Source organism: Plasmodium relictum, assembly GCF_900005765.1.
Source record: "Plasmodium relictum strain SGS1 genome assembly, chromosome: 5".
NCBI classification, from domain to species: Eukaryota; Apicomplexa; class Aconoidasida; order Haemosporida; family Plasmodiidae; genus Plasmodium; species Plasmodium relictum.
The window spans coordinates 386,832-411,288 of record NC_041683.1 but is presented as its reverse complement, the minus strand read 5'-3'; the positions used below and the strand labels follow the sequence as shown (position 1 = coordinate 411,288).

Below are 24,457 nucleotides of genomic sequence, written 5' to 3'. Positions count from 1 at the left end.
AAGTTAATAAAAATGAAAAATAATTTATATATGTCTCTTTATCAAAGTATTTTTAATTTATGTATGTAATATTATATTTTTCCTTTTTCTTTTACTCATTTTTTTTCATTTGTTTCCTTTTCAAATAAATGATTATTAATTTAACAAAACATGTATTTTTTTTTTTTTTTTCTTTTTTAGAAATGTTTTCATTTATATGTTCTCATTTATTTTCCTATATATTTTTATGTAATTATTTTTATCATCTATTACTCAATGTTGTATATATATTTCATTTTTATTTTCAATTTTTTTCTTTTTTCCTTGTCCTTACTCTTTTTTTCATTTTTTTTCTTTCATTATGATTTTAATTTATTTATTTCTTAATCCTTTTTTTTTTTTTTTTTTTTTAATTTAATAAAAAATAATATATAATTTTTATAATTATCCGTACTTTCAATATAATTTTAAGATGCTTAATTTATATTTCATTTAACTTTTATAACTTTAATTATTAAAAATTATTTAAAAACATTATATATTAGTTATAAAAAGAATAAAATTGTAATTAATATGGAATTTTTTTTATTTTTTTAATATTTATTTATTTTATTTTTTAATATAATCTTATTTATCTTTTTTTTAATATATTTCTCTTAATTTCATTTTAGATATTTTTCGTTATATATGTTTATAAATATATAATAGAACATACATATGCTTAGACATATGCTTTTAACCTCTAATATGAATTTTAAAGAAATATTGTTAAATAAAAAATGGCAATCTTTTAACCTTAAAAAAAAAAAAAAAATATGCTGAATTCTGGTTATAAAAATTAACTATTTTAATTTATAATAGTAATTATTATTATGTTGTTATAAAAGTTATCTACCAAAAATTTTAGTAACAATAATAGATATATGATTATTTTAATAAAATGGAAGAAAAATTAAATTTATATATTTATCCTCTTAATAGATTAAAAATTTTTAATGAACCAAATAAAATTGATGTAACTTTAAAAAGATTAAACTTCAACAATGATAAAAAAAATGATGAAAATGAATTAAATGATTTTAGATGTAAAACAGTAGAGAATCCTCATATGATATATGATTCTCTTAATTCTAACATCTTATATGAGATAAAAAACTTTCATGCTACTGATAGAATTTATGATATAGCAAGAAGAAATGAAAAGAAAAATGAAGAAGAAAAAGAAGAAGGAGAAAAAGAAGACGAGGAAGAGAAAGAAGACGAAGAAGAAGAAGAAGAAGAAGAGAATGAAGAAGAGGCTAATATAATATATAGTAAAATTATTAACAAGAAGGAATATAGTGATTATGATGAAGATAATAAGAATAATAATGAATATGATGACTCTAATATGTCATATGATAAAAATGATAACTTAAATAGTAATGATGATCTTTATAACTTTAATATACATGATAACAAAAATATATGCATTAATAATGAAGATTTAGAAACACTAAACTATAATAATAAAAGAATTAATTCTTATAACAAAGAAAAAAATAAACAAAATTCAAAAAAAATAAAAAATAATGATGGAAATTGTGCTTCTAACGAAAAATATTTGGAAAAGGAAAATTGTAATTTATATGAAGAAAAAAAAAAAATGGCAAATAAAAGCTGCATAGATTTTTTACATAATTCACATATCTATGAAAAAGGAATAAGAGATGATCATATTAGAATAAATGCTTCTTCCGATGTTATTAACACCTTAGCTACCTTTTATATAGATAAAAAAATTAATATGAGCAAAAAATACTCTTATGATATAAATTTTAATATAAAGTCACCAGTTTTAGTGTTTCCTACAGGTTTTTATAATAATGAAATAAAATTTTTAGAAGTCCAGATTCAGGATTGTATTTATGATGACAATTATGTATATAATATGTATAATAACTCTTCTAATAAAAATTATGATTATAGTAACGATATATATAAAAATTCAAATTATAGCTATTTACCATCTAACATAAAATTTGAATTTAAGAATGAAATTAATATAATACCTACTAATTTATCAGTTGGTAATTGTGATATTTCTAGTATAACACAGTTACCAGCATTTTGTGATTTTTCAGATAGAATAAGAATAGCTCAAGAATATAATAAAAAATATATATATAAAAAATTTTATACATTAAAAAATAATCTTTTATATAAATTAAATAGAAACATAACAGAAGCTAAACATATAGGCTCTACTTCTATGAATAAATTTTTTAAGATAAAAGAAATAAAAGTAGATAATAATAATATAAATCAAACAGTAGTTTATTCAAGAAATGATGTGGGATTATTTATTTGTTACATACAATATACCAAGAATGATATTATTAATAATTTATACAATGATATTTATAAAAAAAGCAAAGTTTCGATTACTAACGAGAAAGATGATGAAAAAAAAAAAATAATGATAAATAGAAGGAAAGAAGAAGAGATAATATGCAATGAAGTTGACGAGAAGGAAGATGAATTTTTTAACATTTTTGATTATAAAGTTAAAATAACAAAGGATATTTTATTATTTGATAGACTATTTCAAATGTGCCCAAGCCCTTATACATTTGGGAAATGCTATTTTTTAGGAAATCATAATAGTTTATATTCATATGATTTGGAATTAAATTTAATTGAAATAACTGATTTAAATAAAAAAGGAAAATTTTTTAAACAGCATGATACTTCCTTATGTTTATGTTATTTACAAGATGATAATAGTATTTTATTGGGTTCAAGAAACTTATATATTTTTGATAAAAGGGAAAATAAGTTAACAAAATTTAATACTAATAACACTGGAATAAAAAAAATAACCAGAAGGAGAACTGCTAGAAATTCTTGTGAAGAATTTTTAGACAATTTATCAGAAAGAAATGTTAATCAAAATAATTTATATCAAGAAAATGTAACTCGTTGCCATTTTAATAGAGGTTATACTGCGGTAGAGAAAAATCCTGATTTTCCTTATATAATTGCAACTGTTAATGCTTCTTTTAATGTAGTAGAGATATGGGATACAAGAAACCAATATGAACCTTTATTCATATTTCCTTTAAATATTTCAGAATTTTCTTATACGTATTTTAGGTATATTGAATGGATTAGAATATGCCCATATGGTAATAATTATGATAAAAAAAATGATTACAATTTAATGACTTTTTCTTATTATGAACATCTAGTTTATATTAGAAAGATTCTCATATGTGATAATTTTACAAGCTACAAAGACTTAGGATTTCAAACTTACACAAATAATTTCTCTAATTATTTATATAATTATCATTTAAAGAATGTATCTAGGGAAAATTTAGATTTAAATAAAGAAAATGGATATCTATCTAGAGATAATTACAAGATTGAAAATACACGCAATATAGAAAGCATTAATGAAGAAAATAATATCAATAAAGAAAATATGCATATAAAGAGTAACATGAAGAAAAATAAACTTGTCGAAGAAAAAAATAATATTAGAGAAAAAGATAGTGCTACTGAAGAAAATAATATAAACAAAAATTTATGCAAAGGAAACTTAACAGCAAATGAAATAAAAAAAAGGAATGATATCCATTTTAATCATATTTTTAGTTACAGAAATATAAAAATGCATATAAAGGATTCCCTAATATTAGATATTTCCAAGTTTACTTCTATGCAGAAAAATAAGATGAATTCTATTCAAATGTATAATGACGATCGAAAGTATAATTTTATAAATACAAATATGTACAATCTATTTTTTGGATCTTATGGTATGAAATTTATTGAATTTACTATTCCAACATTTTACTGTTCTAAAAAGAAAAAAACATTAAAAAACATAAATGAAATTTGTTTGGAAAAGCATTATTATTTTGATGAAAAGAAAACCAATGTTTATGAATATTATATAAAAAGAAATAAAGATGAGGAAAAAAATAAAAGACAAGAAGTAGAAGGAATAAAATTAGACATTATTCAATTTGTTTTTAATATAAATTCTTCAGGTCAAATATTTTGTACTCCTCTTAACTTGTGCATAAAAAAATTAAGTAAAGAAAAATTAGAGGATTGGATTCCAATAAATAAAAATTATATTATGAATACATATATAAATGAAAATATGGCTAATTTATCGAAAAAATTTATTGACATTATTGAAAATAATAAAGTAGAAAATGATTCTTCACTATGTGGACAAAAGGAAAATGATGCTTATGAAAACTCCATTATGCATTTTAATAAAAACAAGATTTTAAACAAAGAAATATATTTTGATAATTTTTTGAAAAACAATAATGATTATAAGAATAATTACAACAAAACATTAGATAATTTTAATTGTAAAATAGAGTCAGCATTAAATTTTAATGAAAATAGTGAAACGTCTAGTAATAAGAATAAGGAAGAAAATAATCATTTAGATAAAATTTGGACAAAAAACAAAAAAAAAAGTATTTCGAATATTATGAAAAATGAAAACTTTAATTTAAACAAACACAACTGTGATATTTTAAAAGAATTTTATTCTAAATATTCTAATGTAACTAATGAATTTTTATCTGAGATATTTAAATTAATCTCGAAAGATAAAATTCTTATATTGCAAAAAAATAGTAATTCTATAAAAGTATTTTCCTATAATAATATTAAATTAAATCAAACACTCCTAAAAATTAAAAAGTCTATGTTAGATTTATTTTCAAGTAGTACGAATAGTAATTTATGCTCAAATATAAATAATAATCAGGATAAAAAAAATGATAATTTTTCTTGTATTTCTTGTAATTGTGATGACAATTGTAGCATTGGTTCGAATTCCTTTTTATGTAGTAAAAAGGATATAGATAACAATGGTTCAAAATTCTCAATTTCTTCAGTTAATGGAGATTCATTTACAAAAAAATTAATAAAATGTGATGAAAATGTTTATCCAAAAACTGAAGTTACCTTTTTAAAATCATCCGAAAACATTATTCAGTCATTTAATAACAATAATATAAAATTATATGATAATTGTAGCATATTAAATAATAAAAAAAGCAAAGATTTAAGTGGTAAAAATATTGACACTGTTAAACAAGATATACAAATAGATAATCAAAACATAAAATTAGATGATAATAATAATGCTAATAAAAATTTTAAATCCTCTGAATATAATTGTAATATTATTTCATCAGATAGAGAAATAAATTTTCTTCAACAATTAGATGAAGATTCTAAGAAAAAAAAAGAATTGAATAGCACGAAGCTAGAAGAGAAGGGAAAAAAAAATGGTATTAATGATAATAAAGAAAGAATATTATCAGATATGATTATCAAAATTATGAAAGAAACAATATATAAACATAAAAACTCAAAAAAAAGAGGAAATTATATTAAAAATAAGAAAATTTCAGCTTTATCAGATAAAAAAGAAACTATTTGTTCATCATTTAATGTATTTGAATTGTATTCACAGAATAACATTAGGAAACAGTATAGGAATGAAATAATTGAGACAAATTTTGTTCAGAGTTTGAATTACTTGAATTTAAATGATTTTAAAAATTTTTTACTAAATGAATCGAAATATGCTTTTTGTTCTTTTCATTTAAATAATTTTTTTTATATACAAACATTGGCTAATTTAAAATATTCATCTTATAATTTAACAGAAGAAATGATACACAAATATATAAATGATAGTTACCCTTTTGCAACATATTCATCTAATTTTCAGTCATTTAAAATTTTAAAAAAAACTCAATCAAAAAGCAATGCCGTTTTTTATAACAAATCTCTTAATTTTTATAAGTTCATGATGAAACAGTTAAAAGAAAATAAATTTTTTCATATAAATCAGATTGATAATTCTGAGAAAAATCGAATGAGAAAAATAACTGAATATTCTTATAAAAATGATATAGGAGAAATCGTAAGTGTTACATACACTAATAATAATAATAATAAACTAAATAAAAAACAAAAATATGAAAGTGAAATGAAAAATAATTATATTAATATGTGTGAAAATGATGTAATAATCTCATATAATAACAATAATGGAGGGGAATATGAATATAATAATTTTAAAAAAGAAATTTCCATATTTAAAGAAAATGAATGTGTAAATATAAAAAAAAATAATTTTTTTAATGAGTTAGACAACAAATCAAATGAAGAAAAAATTCTTACTTATTATAGCAACGATTCAGAATTTTTTTCAATTGAAAATGAAAAAAAAAAAAAAAAAAAAAAAAAATATAGTTTATTAATTTTAAAGAGAGCATTTAATTTAAAAGAATTGCTAAACGTTTATAATGAAGATGGACTTAATTGCATTTTAAGTATTATGAAAAAAGTGCAAACATTAAAAAAAAAGTTTCCATCAAATAAAAAATTAAAAAAATATTTTAATAATATATCTAAAGAGCTGAATAAATGTGTACCTGTTAAGAATTTTTTTTTCTATGATACACCTATTTGTTTTTGCCTTTTTAATAATGATTCTAATAATAAAAGTCAATATAATACATATTTAAATTCATATGAATTTCTTTTAAGCATTGTAACATTTTTTAATAACAATGATTCTATTCAAAACGAAATAAAAAATTTATATAATTATGAGCACATACATTTTTTAGATAAAAAAAAAAAGAAAGAAGTCTCGGAAACAAGTACAAACTTAATTTTTTTAGAAAACATCAATGATGATAAAAAAAAAGATCAAGAAGAGAGAGAGAAAAAAAATATTAGTAATACATTTACTCATACAATAAATGTTCATTCTAAAAATGAGGATATAAATGATCCATTTTTTAAATTAAGAGAAAATTATAATTGTGTTTCATTTAGTTATGATAATATTTTACATAAATTTAAAAAAAAAAAATTAATTTTTTTAAGTAAAGATATTACTTATTATATTTTTCAAAATATTTTACAAAGTGAATACTACATACCTGTACCTAAATATATGAGAAATAAAATAAAAATAAACGAAGATGATTTTAAATGTTCACCTAATACTTGCTTTAAAAACCATTCAGTCGGATTTTATAATAATAAATTATTTGATGTTTACAATTCTATTCATTTTTCTAATTTGAAAGATTTTGATATGCATAAATACATATATAACGAATATTTTAATATCACAGGTAATAAAACTAAAAATAGTTTAAATAATTATATTAATGCAAAAGAAGAAAAAGAGAATAATTCATTTTATACAACCAATTTAAACGGATATAAAGCTGGATATAAGATTGATTATAATTTACTAAATAAATTATATAGATGCTGGCCTAAAAATAAAAATTCTTATGCACCAAAGGAAAATTATTTAGTAAGATTTATGAAAATTTACTTAAGAATGTTAAAACATATATATGTATACACTTATTTATTTAATAGTATTATTTATATTTCCTTTTTATATTTTTATAAAATTAATTTTTTTACAGGAATTAATGAAAAATTTTAAAAATAGAGAAAAAGTCTTTTTTCATAATTGAATGCTTAAAAATAAAATATATGAATTAAATTCAATATGGAATAATACATTTTTGAATATTAGAAAATCCTACATATTTTGATAATTTTTTGTCATATTTTATCATTAGTCTTTTATATATATGCTTTATTTAATTTTAAAATTATCTCATATTTTTTTAATTTTATTTATTTGAATATTTTATAACCTTTTCTATTATACTTTTGTATTATATAACCAACTTTTTTTTTTTTTTTTATATTTTACTTATATTTTTTTTAATATTCTATTATACTTTAATTAAAAAAAAAAATTATATATATGTATATATAATAATAATGCATACATTTTATTAATAATTTTTTAAAATCAAAATATATTAAGTAATTTTTTTTTTCTTTTTCATTTTTTTTATTATTTACACAATTTTATACTTAAAAACTTTTTTGTTTGTTAAAAATGGATGTTTAAAATTAATTCAATTCAAAAATATATTTTAGTATTTTGTACTTTTTATATTTGTGTTACCAAAAATTATATATATATATATATGTTTCATTTTTTTTTTAAATAAATTAGACAATTAAAAATTTTTGGTTCAGTAAAAACGAGTATAAAGTTAATTTGTTTTCAAAATATATTTTTATCTTAATATATATTTTTTTTTTTTTTAGGATTAATAATATATCCTGACAAGTATGTGAAATATATAATTATTCTTAAAAAAAGGCAATTTATATATATATATATATATATATATTAAATTATGTTAAAAATTGTGATATCCATTTAAATGCTGCTGCATATCCCATTCTTCTTATAACACTGCACATAAATAATTCTACAGGTCTTACTCCTGAATTTCCCTTTACATTTCCACTAATAGTCATATTAGAAAATAAATTTAAATGCTGTCTTAGTTCATCTTCACTTGCTGCATCTGGTTTATCAATCTTATTTCCTAAAACAACAAATGGAACATTGCTTAATTCTTCTGTTTCTAATAATTGCTTTAATTCTTCTCTAGCTTCATCAAATCTTGATCTATCTGTTGTATCAATCATAAATACAACCGCATCAACGGCAGCAAAATAATCTTTCCAGATTCTTCTAGCAGTTTCATGTCCACCTAAATCAAATGTCTTAAATCTAATTTTTCCAACAACTAATTCTTCCGAATGTGGATGCAAGGTAGGAACATGTTGAGCTACCCTATCATCTTTTAGCATATGTAATAATGTTGTTTTTCCAGCATTATCTAATCCTGTAAAAAAAAAAAAAATTTTTTTTCCTTATTTTTATGAAATTTTTAGTGCATATAATGTATATCTTATTAACATTGGAATTTTTTATTAATATAATTTATGTATATATTTTTTAATTAAAATTATCATATATTAGCATTTTTAAGATAAAATTAATATACATATACATAAAATGTTATATGTATGTATATTTATTTTATTCTATATTCACAAATATAAAAAAAAATATCAATATATCAATCAATAAATAAATGTAGAATTATTATTTTGTGTAATTTTTTTAAATATGCATTTTCCTTTATAGTTATTTTACCTAAAAATAAAATTCTTGCGCTTTTTTGAGATAATCCTAAATGTGCTAAAATATCTTTAAACCTAAATTTATTTAAATGTAAAATTATTTTATATTTTCATTATAATAAAAAAATATATATACATATATATACACATTAGCCTAACATCAAAATAATAAAAAATCTATTGTTTCTATTTTATTTTTTTATCAAATATAACTAACCAACTTATGATAAACATTTTTATTTATATCAAAATTTAATTTTTTCTTTATCTTTTTTTTTTTTACAACATATAATTCAAAAAAAAAAAAAATTTTTTAAATCTATATAAATAAAAAAAAAAGAAATACTATTTGTTACAATATTTTGTAATTTTTTAACATATCCATTTGAGAATGAATTGTCATTAAAAACTCAAAAAAAAAAATAAAATATATGTATTTATATTTATATCTGAGAATTTGTAAAATATTAAATAATAGAATCAATAACTATATTGGTAATCCTTTTCTATAATTTATTTAATTTTTTTTTTTTTTTAAATCATTAAAAAAAACTAAGATGTATATAATAGTTAAAAATAAATATATATATATATATATATAAATATTTTTTATTTTTTTTTTTTTTATATTTTTTTTTTTATATTTTTTACTTTTTTTATTTTTAAATTTTAGTTTTATATTTTTTTTTTTTTTTTATTTTTCTATAATTTTTAATTAATTTACTAATGGAAAAGTGTGTTATGAATAATATTTAAAGAAAAAAAAAAAATTTTAAATACAATAAATACATTTTTTATCTTACTATTTCAATTAGAATTAAGAAATTATTCTTTAAAGGAGTGTACGTACATATTTATATTTCTAATTACTTTATGTTTAATAATTAAATAAATGTATTTGTTATGCTATTTATATCTTTGTATTAGTATCAATGGAATTAATAATTATAAATTTAATTTTCATTAATTTCATTAAATAAAATGGTAATATAAAGAAAAAAAAATAAAAGAATTTTTTAATATTTCAAATTACCATTTTTTGTATTGAAAAAAAAGAAAAAATGTTAAGTGAAAGTTTTTTTTTTTTTTTTAAGGAATATTTATTTTATTTTAAAAGATTTTATGTTATTTCATTGATATTTTAAAAAAAAATATTTTTTTATTTATTTTTTTGAATAAGTTAAAAGATACATTTGTAATTAATAATTTATAAAAAAAAAAAAAAAAAAAGACGAGATTACAAAAATAAAAAAAAATTGTAGTAAAGGTATTGAAATAAAATAAAAAAAAAAACAGATAAATATATAATAAGAAAAAACAATTTTCAATTTATTCATTTACGTAATTTAACAATATAAAATTTAAGTTTTAAATAAAGAATATAAATTGAATAGAATTCAACATTAGTAACATAAATTGTTGTTAAAATTAAATTTCTACTGATGGGATGACTCTTTAAAAATAACAAAATATTTTCAGAATTAAGTTATATATAATAAATTTGAAAAAATATATATATATATATATATGTAAATTTATTTTTTTATAATAGAAAATAATATTTAAAAATAAAAATGGGAAATATATTATTAAAGGGAAATAATTGTAATATTATGAGAAATAAAGGAGACATTTTAAATGTTAAAAATTTCAAACCGTTACATATTGAAACATTTTATCCACCATTAAAAAAATCCAAAAAAATATCAGTATGTAGATGTTGGAAGTCTAATAACTTTCCTTATTGTGACAATACACACCAAAAATTACAGCAACAAGGTATTGTTTGTGGACCTCTACTTTTAGAAATAAGAAAAAGTAATAGTTTATATTCTAATTAAATAGTTAAAAAAAAAAAAAAATTCAAATAAAAATAAAAAATATATGTATTAGAAAAAAATAATAAAATATAAACATCAATAAAAATATGAAATAATAAATTTTGTTTAAATTGCTATATTTTATATTAAAATTTAATAAAATTTAATTTTTTTTTATTTTTGCAAATCTTATATGCATCTTTATTATTTTATTTTATTTCTCATTTTAAATAATTTTGAAAAAAAAACCTTTAAAATTATTTTTTTATTTTATTTTTTAAATTAATTTAAAACTACTATACATATATATATTAACTAAAACTAAATATTTTTTTAGTAAATTTTAAAATATATCTTATAAAATTCTATATTTTCAAAAAAAAAAAAAAAATATCATAATTAAAGAAAGGCCAAAAAAATTTTAATAATATAAATGTTGAAGAAAAAAAAAAAAATTATAACAATATTTCTATATTGAGTATAAAAAACAATACACATTATATATATATATATATTTATGAAAAAATAATATAATCAAACATTTCTAAAATTCTGAGCACATGAGATAAATTTTTTTTTTTATTTAGTCTACTTTTTGAAATAAAATTGTAGCATCTATGAGAATAATTTTATGAAAAATTGAACAGTCATAGAATCTTTCCATTATCTGATCAACTATATCATCAACTGATAATTTATTTTTATTTGTATTTTCATCTATTTCAAAAAATAAATCATACTTATACTTTTTAACAACACTTTTAATATCTAAATTCATTTCCTTTTCTATATATTTAGAGCTATAATTTATTCCAAAAGAATTATAAATTTCAATAATGAAAGGGATTTTAGGTTTCATTTTAACTTCCAGTATTACTTTAATTTTTTTTTTATCTAGAGTTTCATAAATATTTACATATTTTTTTTGAATAGGAACGATTCTCATATGAATTACTTTATACTTAAGAGGATTATAAAAAAATGTCATTTTATCATCATAAATATAGGGTAATACTGTCTTATCATTTATATTTTCAACTAAACATATATACCCATCAGGCACTTTTTTAAGAGTGAAATAAAAAAATAAAGTAGTGACTATACATAATGCTATCAATTTAAAATTTTTTAATTTAAATAATTTAATTTTCTCTATTTTTTCTATTTTATCATCCTTATATATTCTATCGCTGTTTACTATATTTTCTATACTTCCTTTTTCATTTAATTTTGTAATTTCATTTACAATATTATTCGCTTTCAATATTTCTCTTTCTTTTTCATTTATTTCATTAATATTTTTAATTATTTTATTAACATTCTTTAAATTTATTTTATTTAAACTGTAATATCTTACATTTTTTAAGTGAAATTTTAAAGAGAAGAAGTTCTTTTTCATTTTTATATTTTGATCAAGTACTACATTTTAATAATTCTTAATTTTTTTTTTTTTTTACATATTTTAATAAATTATGAAAAGAGATTGTGTTTCTTTGATATATTATATATATAGTAAAAATACTTTTATTTGTTTTCATATAGATTTCTATTTATTTTTTTTTTTTCCAATTTTTTTGATATAATTATGTATGACAATTATATATCTTCATTATTCGGAGCTTAAAGCTAGAAATAGTTTCATATTCGTATAGTATTATTAAAAAAAAAAAAAAAAAAAAAAAAATAATATTTAAAGAATATAAATTTTTATTTTTTTTTTTTTTTATTATATTTTTTTATATACCTGACAAAAAAATTATTAGAAAAATAAAACTATATATATTAAATGAATTTTTTTTTAAAAAAATTAAAATTATAGATTTAATAGATGAATTAATAACGTAATTTAAAATAAATGCACAAACTGTTAGAAAATATATACATAAAAATTATAAATACATGTAAACACAAAATACATATTTTATTTTTTTTACTTATTTTTTCTTAAATAATAATAAAAAATAAAGAAAATGTTGGAAATCCTTAATTTTTTTTTAATTAATTTTTTAAAAAATTCGTATAAAGATAAAAAAAAAAAAAAAGTCAAATTCTTTTATATAATAAATATATTTTTAATTATGAAAAATAAAAATTTTATATATTTCAATTCTGTTTTATTTATTAAAACTTGAACTGTTTTAAATGAATAAAACTGATCAAATTATATGCATTATTATGTTTATATATATATATAAAGAATAAATTGAGTTATTGGCAAAACATTCTTTTAGAAAATAAGTTGTAAATTTTTTTTTTATGTTCATTATATTATTTCCTTAAAAATTTTATTTAAAAATTTTTTTTTTTATTTTTTTGTTAGACAGTTTAACATTAAAAGAGGAAAATTTAAAAAACTTATGTGTATTATTTAAAAAGAGTACCTTTTTTTTTTTTTGTTTTCCATTTTTAAATATACTTAAAAAATTCTTTTATTTTTTATTATATTAATTTCCTTCCTTTCCTGAATATTTTATTGTATTTTATTATTATGAAATAAACCTTATATATTTATATATTTTTTTTTCTTTGTTTCATAGTTAAATAAATATATAAAATAAAAAAAAATATATATTATTTACTATTTAAAAAAATAAGATAAACATTGTTTAAATATTTTATTGTTCTAGTATATAAAATTAAAAAAAAATATTAATTTATACACATATTTTAAATATATATTCATAAATGTTAGAATGAATATAATTTTTAATAAGTTTTCAATTCTATAATAGGTAAATTTTTTATGTGTAAATGATATTAATACATATATATTTTTTTTAAGTTATTCTATAACAAAATATATTATTATTTTTCCCTTTTTTTTTTTTTCATTTATATTATGTTATATAATTTTAAAATAATCATTTTGAGTTTCATCATAATACTATAAAATGAAACACAAAAAAAAAATAATATCATATAATATAAAATGATAAATTTAGATATTGAGAATTTAAACGATGTCAATTTAATTTTAGAAAGATTAGAAGCACATGATAGATTTATTGAAGCTAAGATAGAATTATTTGAAGAAATAGACAAAATAAAGAATAATAATAATACTAATAGAAAAAATATAAATAAAAAAAAAATTCCTGAAATAATAAATAAAAAGGAAAAAAAAAGTATTTTATCAAATATAATTAATATATTAAATTATGTTTTTCCTGATTATGAATTTAAGTATTTAAACAATTCTAATTATAAATATATAAAAAACATTAACAGTGTAATAGATAATATTAATTATAATTTATTTTATATAATTGAAAATATATATAGAGGGTTTAATAAAAAAATATGGAAAATATTAAAAGAATTAATTGATTTTAAATATTGTGATGTTTATACTTATTTAAATGACACTGATAATGATCCTTATGTTGATAAAGAAAGTATATCAAGCTTTAATTACTTTTTTTTTGCAAAAAAAAATAAAAGAATTTTATTCATATCTTGTATAACTAAACCAAAATATAAAAATCATAATGATGAAGATTTTAACAATATTTACATGGGAATTCAAGATGAACCTTCTATAAATGAGCAGAATGAATATTATGATGAAGATTCATCATTTTATTAAAATAAGAAAATAAAAAAAGTAAACTTATATAAAAGAGCAAAATTAATATAATACTAAAGATTCATCATCATATTTAAAAAATTCAATATGTATATATATAAATTGTATATTATAGAATATTACAAATTTAAAAAAAGAATTTATTATTTTATTTTATTTTATTTTATTTTTTTTTTTTTGTGTAAATTTTAATATTTTTGCTTGTTTCTTTTATTATTACATTGTAATATTAATAATAAAATGAAAAAAAAATATATTATTGAAATTTAAAAAAAAGGAATCAATTTTTTTTTTAAGTACATTTATATTGTGTGTTATAATGGATATAATGATCTCAGTTTCTTTATTGTTCTATAATAAAAAAAAAAAAATAAAATAAAATAAAATAAATTAATATATTATTAATAATTTTAAAATAATTTTTTTTTTTTTAAAGTATATTAGCTATATATGCTTATTTACCTATAATAAACTTTACATTGTTTTTTCCATAGTTTATATAATTCTTCTTTTACCTATAAAAAAAAAAAAATAAAATAAAATATATAAACAATAAAATTAAATAAATATATTTAGAATTTTTTTTATGAAATTAAAACAAGAATTCATAAGACAAATACGGGTTATATATATAAAAGTGTAAAAATAACAAAAAGTTATTACACGTAGATATAAATATAGTTTATTATTTAAAAAAAAAAAAAAAAATTTTATATATTTATTTTTAAAAATATATATAATAATATATTCTTTTGTTCAATTTTTTTTTTTTTTTATAAATATTACATAATCCCTAAATACGTCACTAGCCATACAGTTCATATTCTTATTAATTAAGTTTCCTATATAATCATTTTTTATCCTTTTCTTAATTTTAATTCTCACATCTCTACATAAATCAGAAGATTCAAAATATTCCATTGAATTTACGTAATTCACATTTTCATTTTTTTTTTCTTTTTTTCTAATACTAGAAAGCTTTTCATCATTTTCTATATATATAGGAGCAGGGTGCGGTAATACATTAGCCAGTAATAACGTCTCTATCATTCTAGTAACTTGCTTATGTGTTTCCTTGCATACTTTCATAAATCTTTTTTTATCTAATTCGGCATTTTCTTTTTTGATATTTTTTGTTTTTAAATAATCTTCTGGATATAAAATAGATGGTGATAATATTTTTAAATCAATACATATTTTAATAGTAATAATATCCCTTAATTGAGTAAAAGATATGGCTGGATCTTCAACAGTTATTTCCCTTATATTCCTATTAACAATTGATAAATGATAAATTTTCTCTAAAACTTTCATTCCTAATCCCTTATTTTGCATTGGAGGAAAAATTAGAAACTGGGATATTCTGTTTCTATCAAATTGAAATGTAAAAAATGTGTAAGTTGTTGCTAAACCAAATAAATAAAAATAATAAGAACAGTTTTCTTCTTGATAACAAATTTCATCTTTATTTTCTTCTATTATTTCTCTTTTTTTTTTTTTTTTTTTTTCTTCTTCTTTTTCTTCTTCATTTTTTTTTGCTAAATCCGAATACAAATAAACAACATCATAATTTTTATGAAAAGAATAATAATCCTCTTCTTTTTTATTTTCTACATCATTTAATGTATCATCAATTGCCTTTTTTACCACTTCATTTGTTAGTATATATTCTTTTCCATCATTTATAAAATTTTCTACATTATTATTATTATTATTTATTTCATCATTTTCTTTGTTATCTATTTCTTTTTTTTCTCTTTCCTCTTGATCCTCTTCTTTTTTATCTATTTCTTCTTCCACGTCTTCTAATTTTCTAATTTTTTTTTTTTTTTTCTTTTGTTTTTTTTCATCTTCTTTTTTATTTTCTTCTTTTAATTTTCTCTTTTGATCTTTTTCTTTTTCTAATGTGATTTCCTTTCCATTCTTTGAATTATATTCTCCGTTTATTTTATTATATTCATTTAATTTTTCTTCTTTAACATTGCCATTAAAATCAAAACTGAAACTTTCATTACTGAACATTTTTTCATTTAATTTATCAATAAAATTATTTTCAGAAATCCTTTTGTTATTATCATACTTAAAAACTATATATGGTAATATTACACTCCATCTGTAATCATATTCAATATTTGATGCACTTTCAATAAACCAATGATAAAACCATTCTACTTTTCTATGTAATAACTCAAAGTTCTCTTTAATTGTATAATCATATTTGTTATTATTTTCATTTAATTCTTTGTTTTTTCTTTCTTCTTTTTCCTTTTCTCCCATTTTATCATTCAAAGAATAATTTTCTGAAGGTAAGCATTCTTTATTATTGTTTTTATATACATTATCCATATAATCATTATCAGCGTTCATATCTGATTCATATTCTTTTTCTTTTGATATGCTTCCTTTTCTCTTTTTTTCTTTTAAAATATGTAAATATTCTCTATATAATTTAGACATATCTTTTTCAGTAATATATTTTGTGCAATTTTTTTTTAATTTTTTATTTTCAACAAATACATTATCAGAATCACTATCTTTATTGTTTGTAATTTCTCTTTTAATTTTATCATTTCTCTTCTTCTCTTTATTTGGTGATATTGATGTATCATTAGAAAGAATATTTAAATCGGAATATGAATTTTTGACATCACCATTTTTTTTGTCATTCATTTTATTTGAGTCATTTAAAATATTATTACTATTCTTATGATTTTCGTTTTTATAACTTTTATTACAGTTATTTTTATCCATATATAATATATTAGTAGAATATTCTTCTTTTTTTTTATTGAAATCTGAGATTTTCATATTTCCATTATTATATATTTTATTATCAGTACTTTCATTATTGCTTATATTAACTTTAGGAACATTTTTTTCAATTTTATTAAAATTATTTTTAGATTTATCACTATTTTTATTAGAAGTTATATCTCTTTTATTAATATCACCATCTATATTTATGCTTTTTGATAAGCAATCATATATGCTTTGTGAATTATTATTATACAAATTTTTTTCTTTTTCTTCTTCATTTTTTATTATATTATTGTTTTCTTTTTTAAAATATACTGAGGAAAAACCACACTTTCTTATTTGTAAAATTATTTCTTCACTAATTTTTTTTTCATAAATAATAAAACCGGGAGGTTTATAAATATCACTTGGAAGACTTTCCTTAACATTTTTTTTTGTTTTATTACTTTTTACAATTTCATTTTTTTCATTTCTGTTTAAAATACTTAAAAATTCTTCTTCTGTTTCAATAAATCCACCTGGATATGGTGTAGTTATATATAAATTTTGTAGAAGCATTAACATAATATGATTGGAATTTTCATATTGATCACATATACATCCTTTTAATTTCATAAATACTTCGTAATTATCACATGTATAATAAAAGTCTATTTTTAAACTATCGAAACCAATAACCTATCAACAAAAAAAAAAAAAAAAAATTCTCCAATATATATATATATTTATCATAATATATCAATATTAAGATTAGAAAAAAAAGAAAAATTGAAAAAATATGTGTTTACTTGTTCACTATCACTAAAAAAATGATGAGTAAATAATGGCTTAAAAGAATATGTATTATTAAAATAATCTTTGCTTGTAATACAAGGATGAAATGTTATAGCATTAATAGCATTTAGTTTAGGTATACAACTGTAAGTATTTATTGAAGGAAAAAAATTTAATGACAAATTTTGTAAATCTGTTGCACAGTTTCTTATATTATTATAATAATCTCTATCTATTTCTTCATTTTTACTTTCTTGGACACTATCTATATTTGATTTATTGCTGTTTTTAGATTTCATTTTTATTCACTTATATTTTTTATAATTCTTAAAAGTACTTTTTTAATGATTAAAACTTAATAATCCTTATTCTTTTTATTTTATTATTATTTTTCAACATTTCTATTTATATAATATATATATATATATATATATATAATATTATACATATATTTATGTATATATAAAAATATATATATATATAATATTATACATATATTTATGTATATATAAAAATATATAATATTTTATTTTAAAGGTTCAAAAATTTTTTTTTTTTTTAAAGCACTTAAAAAAAAAAAATAAAATAAATAAAAAACAGAATTTCTTATATTTAGGTTATATGAACCTTACAACAGAATATTACAGTATCCGTTTCCCTTTTTTTTCAAGATAAAAAAAGAGAAAAATAATACAAACTAATTTACATATGTATTTTTATAATATAGATAATTATATATATACATATATATATGCACATTAATTATGTTTTTAAAGTATATGTAAAATTAAAAATTATAAAAAAATGTTTGCATTAAAATTCCTTAAATTTATAAAATATTTGTAGTTATGCTTCTTTAATATATATATATATTATTCAATTATGTTAAAAATATTTTTGTAATTTTATCATTTCCATTAATATGTATGTATAGTCTTTGAATTATTAAAGATAAATGTATATATATATATTATTGTTATATTAAAAACATTAACTTGCAACTTTCAAATATTATTCTTGTGATACTCATATACAATTTTTCATTAAAACTCTTTTGATCAAAATTTGAATATCTTATTTAGATAGTTATTTTAAACATTAAATTATTATTTTATATTATTATTTTTTTAAAACAAAAATCTTTTGTAATTTTTAATCATACATATTTAAATAAAAACATAATGGTAAAAGCTGATAATTTAATAACAAAAAAAAGAAAAAAGTATAATTATATCAAATTATATATTTTTTAAAAATCACAATGCAAAGAATTTTAATCTTATTTAAAAAAAAAAAAATTAACCTTAAAAAATAGTGACTTATATTTAATATTAGGAATTAAAAATAAAAATTATTTTTTATATACATGTGTAAATATAAATTATATTATGGTAGATATAATGAAAGTCTTTAATCACAAGCTTTTTAAAGGTATTTTGTATTAATATATTTTTTGATTCTCAAATTATAAAAATGCAATCTTTTATTTACAAAAAAATACGTTTTAGTTCATAAAAGCATATTTATATCATAATTTAAAAAAATAAATATATTATCATTTATGTGTTTTTTTTTTTTTTTTTTTATGTATACATGTTTTTTTATTTCAACTATTCCTAATTGTTTTTAATTCTTATTCCTTTTATTTAATGCTAAAAATTTTTTGTAATCGGATAATTTTACAAAAGAAATATCACATCATAACAGGAGGAAATCATAATTTAGTAATAATTTAATAAATATTTGAAAAATGAATATAAATACGTTAAAAAACAAATTATATTTCATTTAAATATAATTATTATTAAAAAAAATTTTATTAATTATTTCTAACGTTTTTCTATAATTTTTCATTTTTAAAAAAAAAAATTAATACAATTTTTTGATTCATAAATATTGCTACCTTTTTAATATTTCTCAATTACTAATTCATTAAATTTTCCAATTTTTTTACATTCACAGTTCATATGAAAAAAAAAAGTAATACATTTTGTTCAAAATAATATGATCATTGTATTTAGATAATCATACAAAAAATTAAAGAATATTTCACTTTAGCGTCGAATAAAAAATAAAAAATTACGAAAAAAATACAACACCAAGAACAAATTAAATATTTTTCAATCAATAAAAAAAAAAAAAAAAGACAATACATTATTATCATCTTTAATTTTATTTTAGTTATTAAAAAGACCTTATTATAATATATTATGTTATAATCTTCATTTTTTTAAAAATATGTTCTTAGTTTATGGGTTCTTGAGAAATATGTATGTTAACTTTAAATTTTAACTATTTTTTTTTTTTAGTAAAAAAAATAATCTAAAAGATTAAAAAAAAAAAGATAATAATAACGTATACTTAAATTTAAGAAGATTATATCCTTTTTAAAAAAAATTTAATTTTTTTATGGCTGTTTTAAATTATCTATTTTATACCCTATCCATACAAATTCATTTGCAAATATATTGAATCTTTTTTTTTTTTTAATGATAAAAGCATATTCAATAAGAAAATATCATTGACGTAATTTTTGAATCAATTTTATAATATCCCTTTGCTTTTTTATATTTTATGTTTTTCCTTAATTTTTCTTTTTTTTTTTGTTTTGTTATGTTATTTTATATACTCTTTTATTTTTTACTTTTTCATTTTTAGAATTTTGCTTGTGAAATGCATATATTTCTTTTTTTAGTATGTAAATATATAATACATATTTATTTTTTTGAATTTGTTTGCTATTTCATTTAATTATTAAAATAAGAATGTTTCTCTCTAGCACTGAATCTAGTATATTTAGTGAAACTGGTAGTGATAGTTTTAGTGAAAATGAGTACACTTTTAACCCAGAAGAAAATATAAAAAATGTAAAAAAATTTAATAAAATAATTATAAAATTATTTTTAAAAAATAGAAAATATTATGAACAAATAAAATATATAGCACTCACATATTTAAGTAAAATAGAAGATATTGAATTTGATAGTGCTCAAAAAAGCAATAAAGGAACGAATGAACATATATATAGTTTTTATTTTGATACATATGACGCAATTGAATATGGAGAAAATGAATTAATATATTATATGCAAAATAACTTTCATAAATTTATTGATGTGATAAATAATTACTCTATTCCATTTTTCTTTAGATTAATTTTTATAAATTGTTATTTTGAATTCTTTCATAATGAAGAATTAAAAAAAAAAAAGCACAAATACGAATTTGGTAAGAAATATAATTCTATGTATAATAATGATAGTAGTAAAGAGACTGATTCTATTAACAAAACGTGTAATAATTTTGTAAGTAGCAATGATTGTGAAAAAAAAGAAAGAAAAAAAGATGGATATGAAGATAAAAATATAAATAAGGATGAATATGAATATGAAGATGAAGATGAAAATGGAAATAAGGATGATAGTAAAGACGAATATAAGGATAAAGAAAAAAAAGATGATATTTCTTTTTTTTACGATTTTATTGATTATGATTTTAATAAAGACAAAAAGATTATGGAGGAAATTGATATATACAGTGCATTTTTAATGAAAGGTCTTTTATATTCATATAAAAATTCTTCCTTTTTAAAAGATTTGAATATAAAATTAAAAATCAGTAATTGTTTAAAAATGATATTTGATAAACACAATATAAAAATTAAGTGCCGAGTAATAAATATTCCTTATATTCATGATATTCATATAAATTATTTACAAGAAATAGAAAATAAACATATCGGAAAATTTATAACTGTAGAAGGAATAATAACAAGAGTAGGAGAAAAGAAAATATTAGAGGAATGCAAAAAATATAGGTGTATGAAATGTGATAATATAATTCAAAAAAAGGCTATACCTGAATTGTATTATAATACTCAAACAATATTTATGTGCCCCAATTATTATATAAACACTAACATACCTTATGAACAAAGTGAAGTAAATCGAAAAAAAAAAAAAAATAATAAGCAAAAAAAAAAAAGTTACATAATAGATATTAAAAATAGTAAATATCCATTCAAGAGCAAATGTAATGGCACAAATTTTGAATTAATAGAAAGTGAAATTAGAAGAGTTGATTATCAAGAAATAAAAATAAGGGAAGCAAGCAAAACAAATATACCTCATTCAATTACGGTGGTGCTTTTAGAAAATCTAGTGGGAAGATATAGTCCAGGAAAAAAAGTAATTATAAATGGAATAGTTCTAAGAAGGTGGAAAAAATTGTACAAGGATATCAGATGTGACTCTGAATTATTTATTGAAGCTAACAATATTGAAGTTAAAAAATTGGAAAATATAAAATACAAAGAAATATCTTTAGATGATGACTTTGCTAAGAGCATAAATATAATGAATAAAGCGCGTATAAATGAAGAAATAGAAAACATAAGTATAAAAGAAAAATGTTTTGAAAATAGTATAGAAAAGAATAACTTCATAAATAGTATGAACGAAAACAAAAATAATTCTCTTTTTCTTCACGAAAAAAATAGTAACATAAAAGATTATTTTACGGGAACGATAAAAGAAAAAAATATGTATAATTCTTATTTGAATATTCCAATGAATAATGTAGAAAAGCTTTTTGAAAGTTATTGGATTCTTTTTAAAAATAATAAAATAGAAGGAAAAAAATATATATGTGAGAGTATATGCCCAAATTTATATAATTGTAAATTATCAAAATTGTCTTTATTGCTAGTTTTAATTGGTGGAAATAAAACAAACGAATATGATTCCTTTTATAATGAAAATAATAAATGGAAAAAGTATTTTAATAAGAATTATGAGGATAAAAATAATTATTTGGAAAATGACAAAATTTTCCTATATGAAAATTTATATAAAAGTAAAACTGAGAAAGAGAAAGAGAAAGAGAAAGAGAAAAAGAAAAAGAAAAAGAAAAAAAAAAAACATAGAAAAAGACAAGAGAAAATTTCATCAGAAAATTATGATAAAAGAACACTCTGTCATTTACTATTGGTTGGAGATCCAGGAACAGGAAAATCTCAATTATTAAAAGAGGTGCAAAAATTAAGTAATATTTGTATGAACGTGTCAGGCATGTTTTGTACTACTGCAGGATTAACTTGTGCAGCAATAAAAGAAGGAAATAATTTTATGCTAGAGAGTGGAGCTTTAGTTTTAGCTGATAATGGAGTATGTTGTATTGATGAATTCTGCTTAATGAAAAATGAAAATAAAAATGCTATTCATGAAGCAATGGAACAATTAACTATATCTGTTGCAAAAGGTGGGATAGTTGATAAACTAAATTGTAGGTGTACCATTATTGGTGCTTCTAATTTCGAGTTAAATAAAAATGTGAAAGGAAATGTAGCTAGTTGTGAAAATAAAGTACTTATTATTAACCTTTCTTATGCTTTATTAAGTCGATTTGACTTAGTAGTAATAACAGAAGATAATAATTATATAGATTCAAAAGTTGCTGATTATGTATTATCTCAAGACTTAGAAGCAAATACAGCTAATCACATAAATAAACATAAAGAAAAAAAAAAGGATACAGAAAATAATATTCCGGATGAAAATAAAAACAGTTTATCAAAATTATATTATTCTATCAATAATTCTGAACAGCATGACATTTATTATTCTTCCTTTTCTTCTCAACATAATAATAGAAAAATTACATGGCCTAGTGAAAAAATTAAGGAATATATTTACTATGTAAAAAATAGTTGCTTTCCGAATTTTGATAAAGATGCTAAGTTAATTTTAATTACTTATTACTCTAATTTAAGAAAATATAATAATGGAGATAACGGAACAACAATAAGAACATTGGAAAGTTTAATAAGATTGAGTGAAGCACATTCAAAATTAATACTTAACAATTTGGTTTTACCAGATGATGTTATAAATATAATTCTACTAGTAGAATTAAGTTTAAGAGGCTTTCAAATAGCTATTAAAACAAATTCAAATAATATTTTAATAGCTAGAACTGGTATTCTTGAAAACTTAAATGAATTGTTAGAGACTTATAATAAAAATAATAATAAATTTTATTCATTAGATGATGTTTTATTCATTGATTCTTTATATACTTATTTTAAAGAAATTATTTTAGAAAAATTAAATTTAAAAGAAATAAATGGAAGTATTCATAAAATGGAATGATATAAATATATATATTATATTTATTTCATCTCTTAAGTAATGCAGTTTATACGCAAAAAAAAAAAGAGAAATAAAATAAAGCAATATATATAGTAAAAAAAAATTTTTTTTTCCTCATAAGAATAATTTTTGGCTTTTTTTTTAATTTAAAATATAATGCATTCAAAAGTTACTTATATTTTCCTATTTTGTTTTTTATTATTTTTTGCCTGATTTGTTAATATTTCATGTTTTTTTATGCATGAAACACATTTTTATTTATTTTCATTATTTTAAAAATTTATATTATCTCTTATAAATATAAATATTTCATT

The 24,457-nt window shown here is 17.9% G+C and overlaps 7 protein-coding genes across 7 annotated transcripts; 4 read left to right on the top strand and 3 right to left on the bottom strand.

Annotated features, from left to right (window-relative positions):
• Nucleotides 1-919: 919 nt before the first annotated feature.
• Nucleotides 920-7,514, top strand: PRELSG_0512200 (conserved Plasmodium protein, unknown function; the record flags this gene model as incomplete). The annotated part of the gene is made up of 2 exons (XM_028675378.1): nucleotides 920-7,345; nucleotides 7,464-7,514. 2 exons carry the CDS (start codon nucleotides 920-922, stop codon nucleotides 7,512-7,514), a joined length of 6,477 nt encoding a protein of 2,158 aa, XP_028531973.1.
• Nucleotides 7,515-8,256: 742 nt separating this feature from the next.
• Nucleotides 8,257-9,291, bottom strand: SAR1 (small GTP-binding protein sar1; the record flags this gene model as incomplete). The annotated part of the gene is made up of 3 exons (XM_028675377.1): nucleotides 8,257-8,756; nucleotides 9,071-9,132; nucleotides 9,275-9,291. 3 exons carry the CDS (start codon nucleotides 9,289-9,291, stop codon nucleotides 8,257-8,259), a joined length of 579 nt encoding a protein of 192 aa, XP_028531972.1.
• Nucleotides 9,292-10,631: 1,340 nt separating this feature from the next.
• Nucleotides 10,632-10,898, top strand: PRELSG_0512000 (CDGSH iron-sulfur domain-containing protein, putative; the record flags this gene model as incomplete). Its single annotated transcript, XM_028675376.1, has 1 exon — nucleotides 10,632-10,898. The coding sequence occupies one exon, from the start codon at nucleotides 10,632-10,634 to the stop codon at nucleotides 10,896-10,898; it is 267 nt and encodes an 88-aa protein (XP_028531971.1).
• A 562-nt stretch (nucleotides 10,899-11,460) lies between these two features.
• On the bottom strand, nucleotides 11,461-12,276 carry PRELSG_0511900 (prohibitin-like protein, putative; the record flags this gene model as incomplete). The annotated part of the gene is made up of 1 exon (XM_028675375.1): nucleotides 11,461-12,276. One exon carries the CDS (start codon nucleotides 12,274-12,276, stop codon nucleotides 11,461-11,463), a length of 816 nt encoding a protein of 271 aa, XP_028531970.1.
• A 1,530-nt stretch (nucleotides 12,277-13,806) lies between these two features.
• Nucleotides 13,807-14,463, top strand: PRELSG_0511800 (repressor of RNA polymerase III transcription MAF1, putative; the record flags this gene model as incomplete). The annotated part of the gene is made up of 1 exon (XM_028675374.1): nucleotides 13,807-14,463. The coding sequence occupies one exon, from the start codon at nucleotides 13,807-13,809 to the stop codon at nucleotides 14,461-14,463; it is 657 nt and encodes a 218-aa protein (XP_028531969.1).
• A 314-nt stretch (nucleotides 14,464-14,777) lies between these two features.
• On the bottom strand, nucleotides 14,778-18,293 carry HAT1 (histone acetyltransferase, putative; the record flags this gene model as incomplete). Its single annotated transcript, XM_028675373.1, has 4 exons — nucleotides 14,778-14,814; nucleotides 14,926-14,978; nucleotides 15,250-17,898; nucleotides 18,009-18,293. The coding sequence occupies 4 exons, from the start codon at nucleotides 18,291-18,293 to the stop codon at nucleotides 14,778-14,780; spliced, it is 3,024 nt and encodes a 1,007-aa protein (XP_028531968.1).
• A 2,466-nt stretch (nucleotides 18,294-20,759) lies between these two features.
• On the top strand, nucleotides 20,760-24,143 carry MCM9 (DNA helicase MCM9, putative; the record flags this gene model as incomplete). Its single annotated transcript, XM_028675372.1, has 1 exon — nucleotides 20,760-24,143. The coding sequence occupies one exon, from the start codon at nucleotides 20,760-20,762 to the stop codon at nucleotides 24,141-24,143; it is 3,384 nt and encodes a 1,127-aa protein (XP_028531967.1).
• Nucleotides 24,144-24,457: the final 314 nt, after the last annotated feature.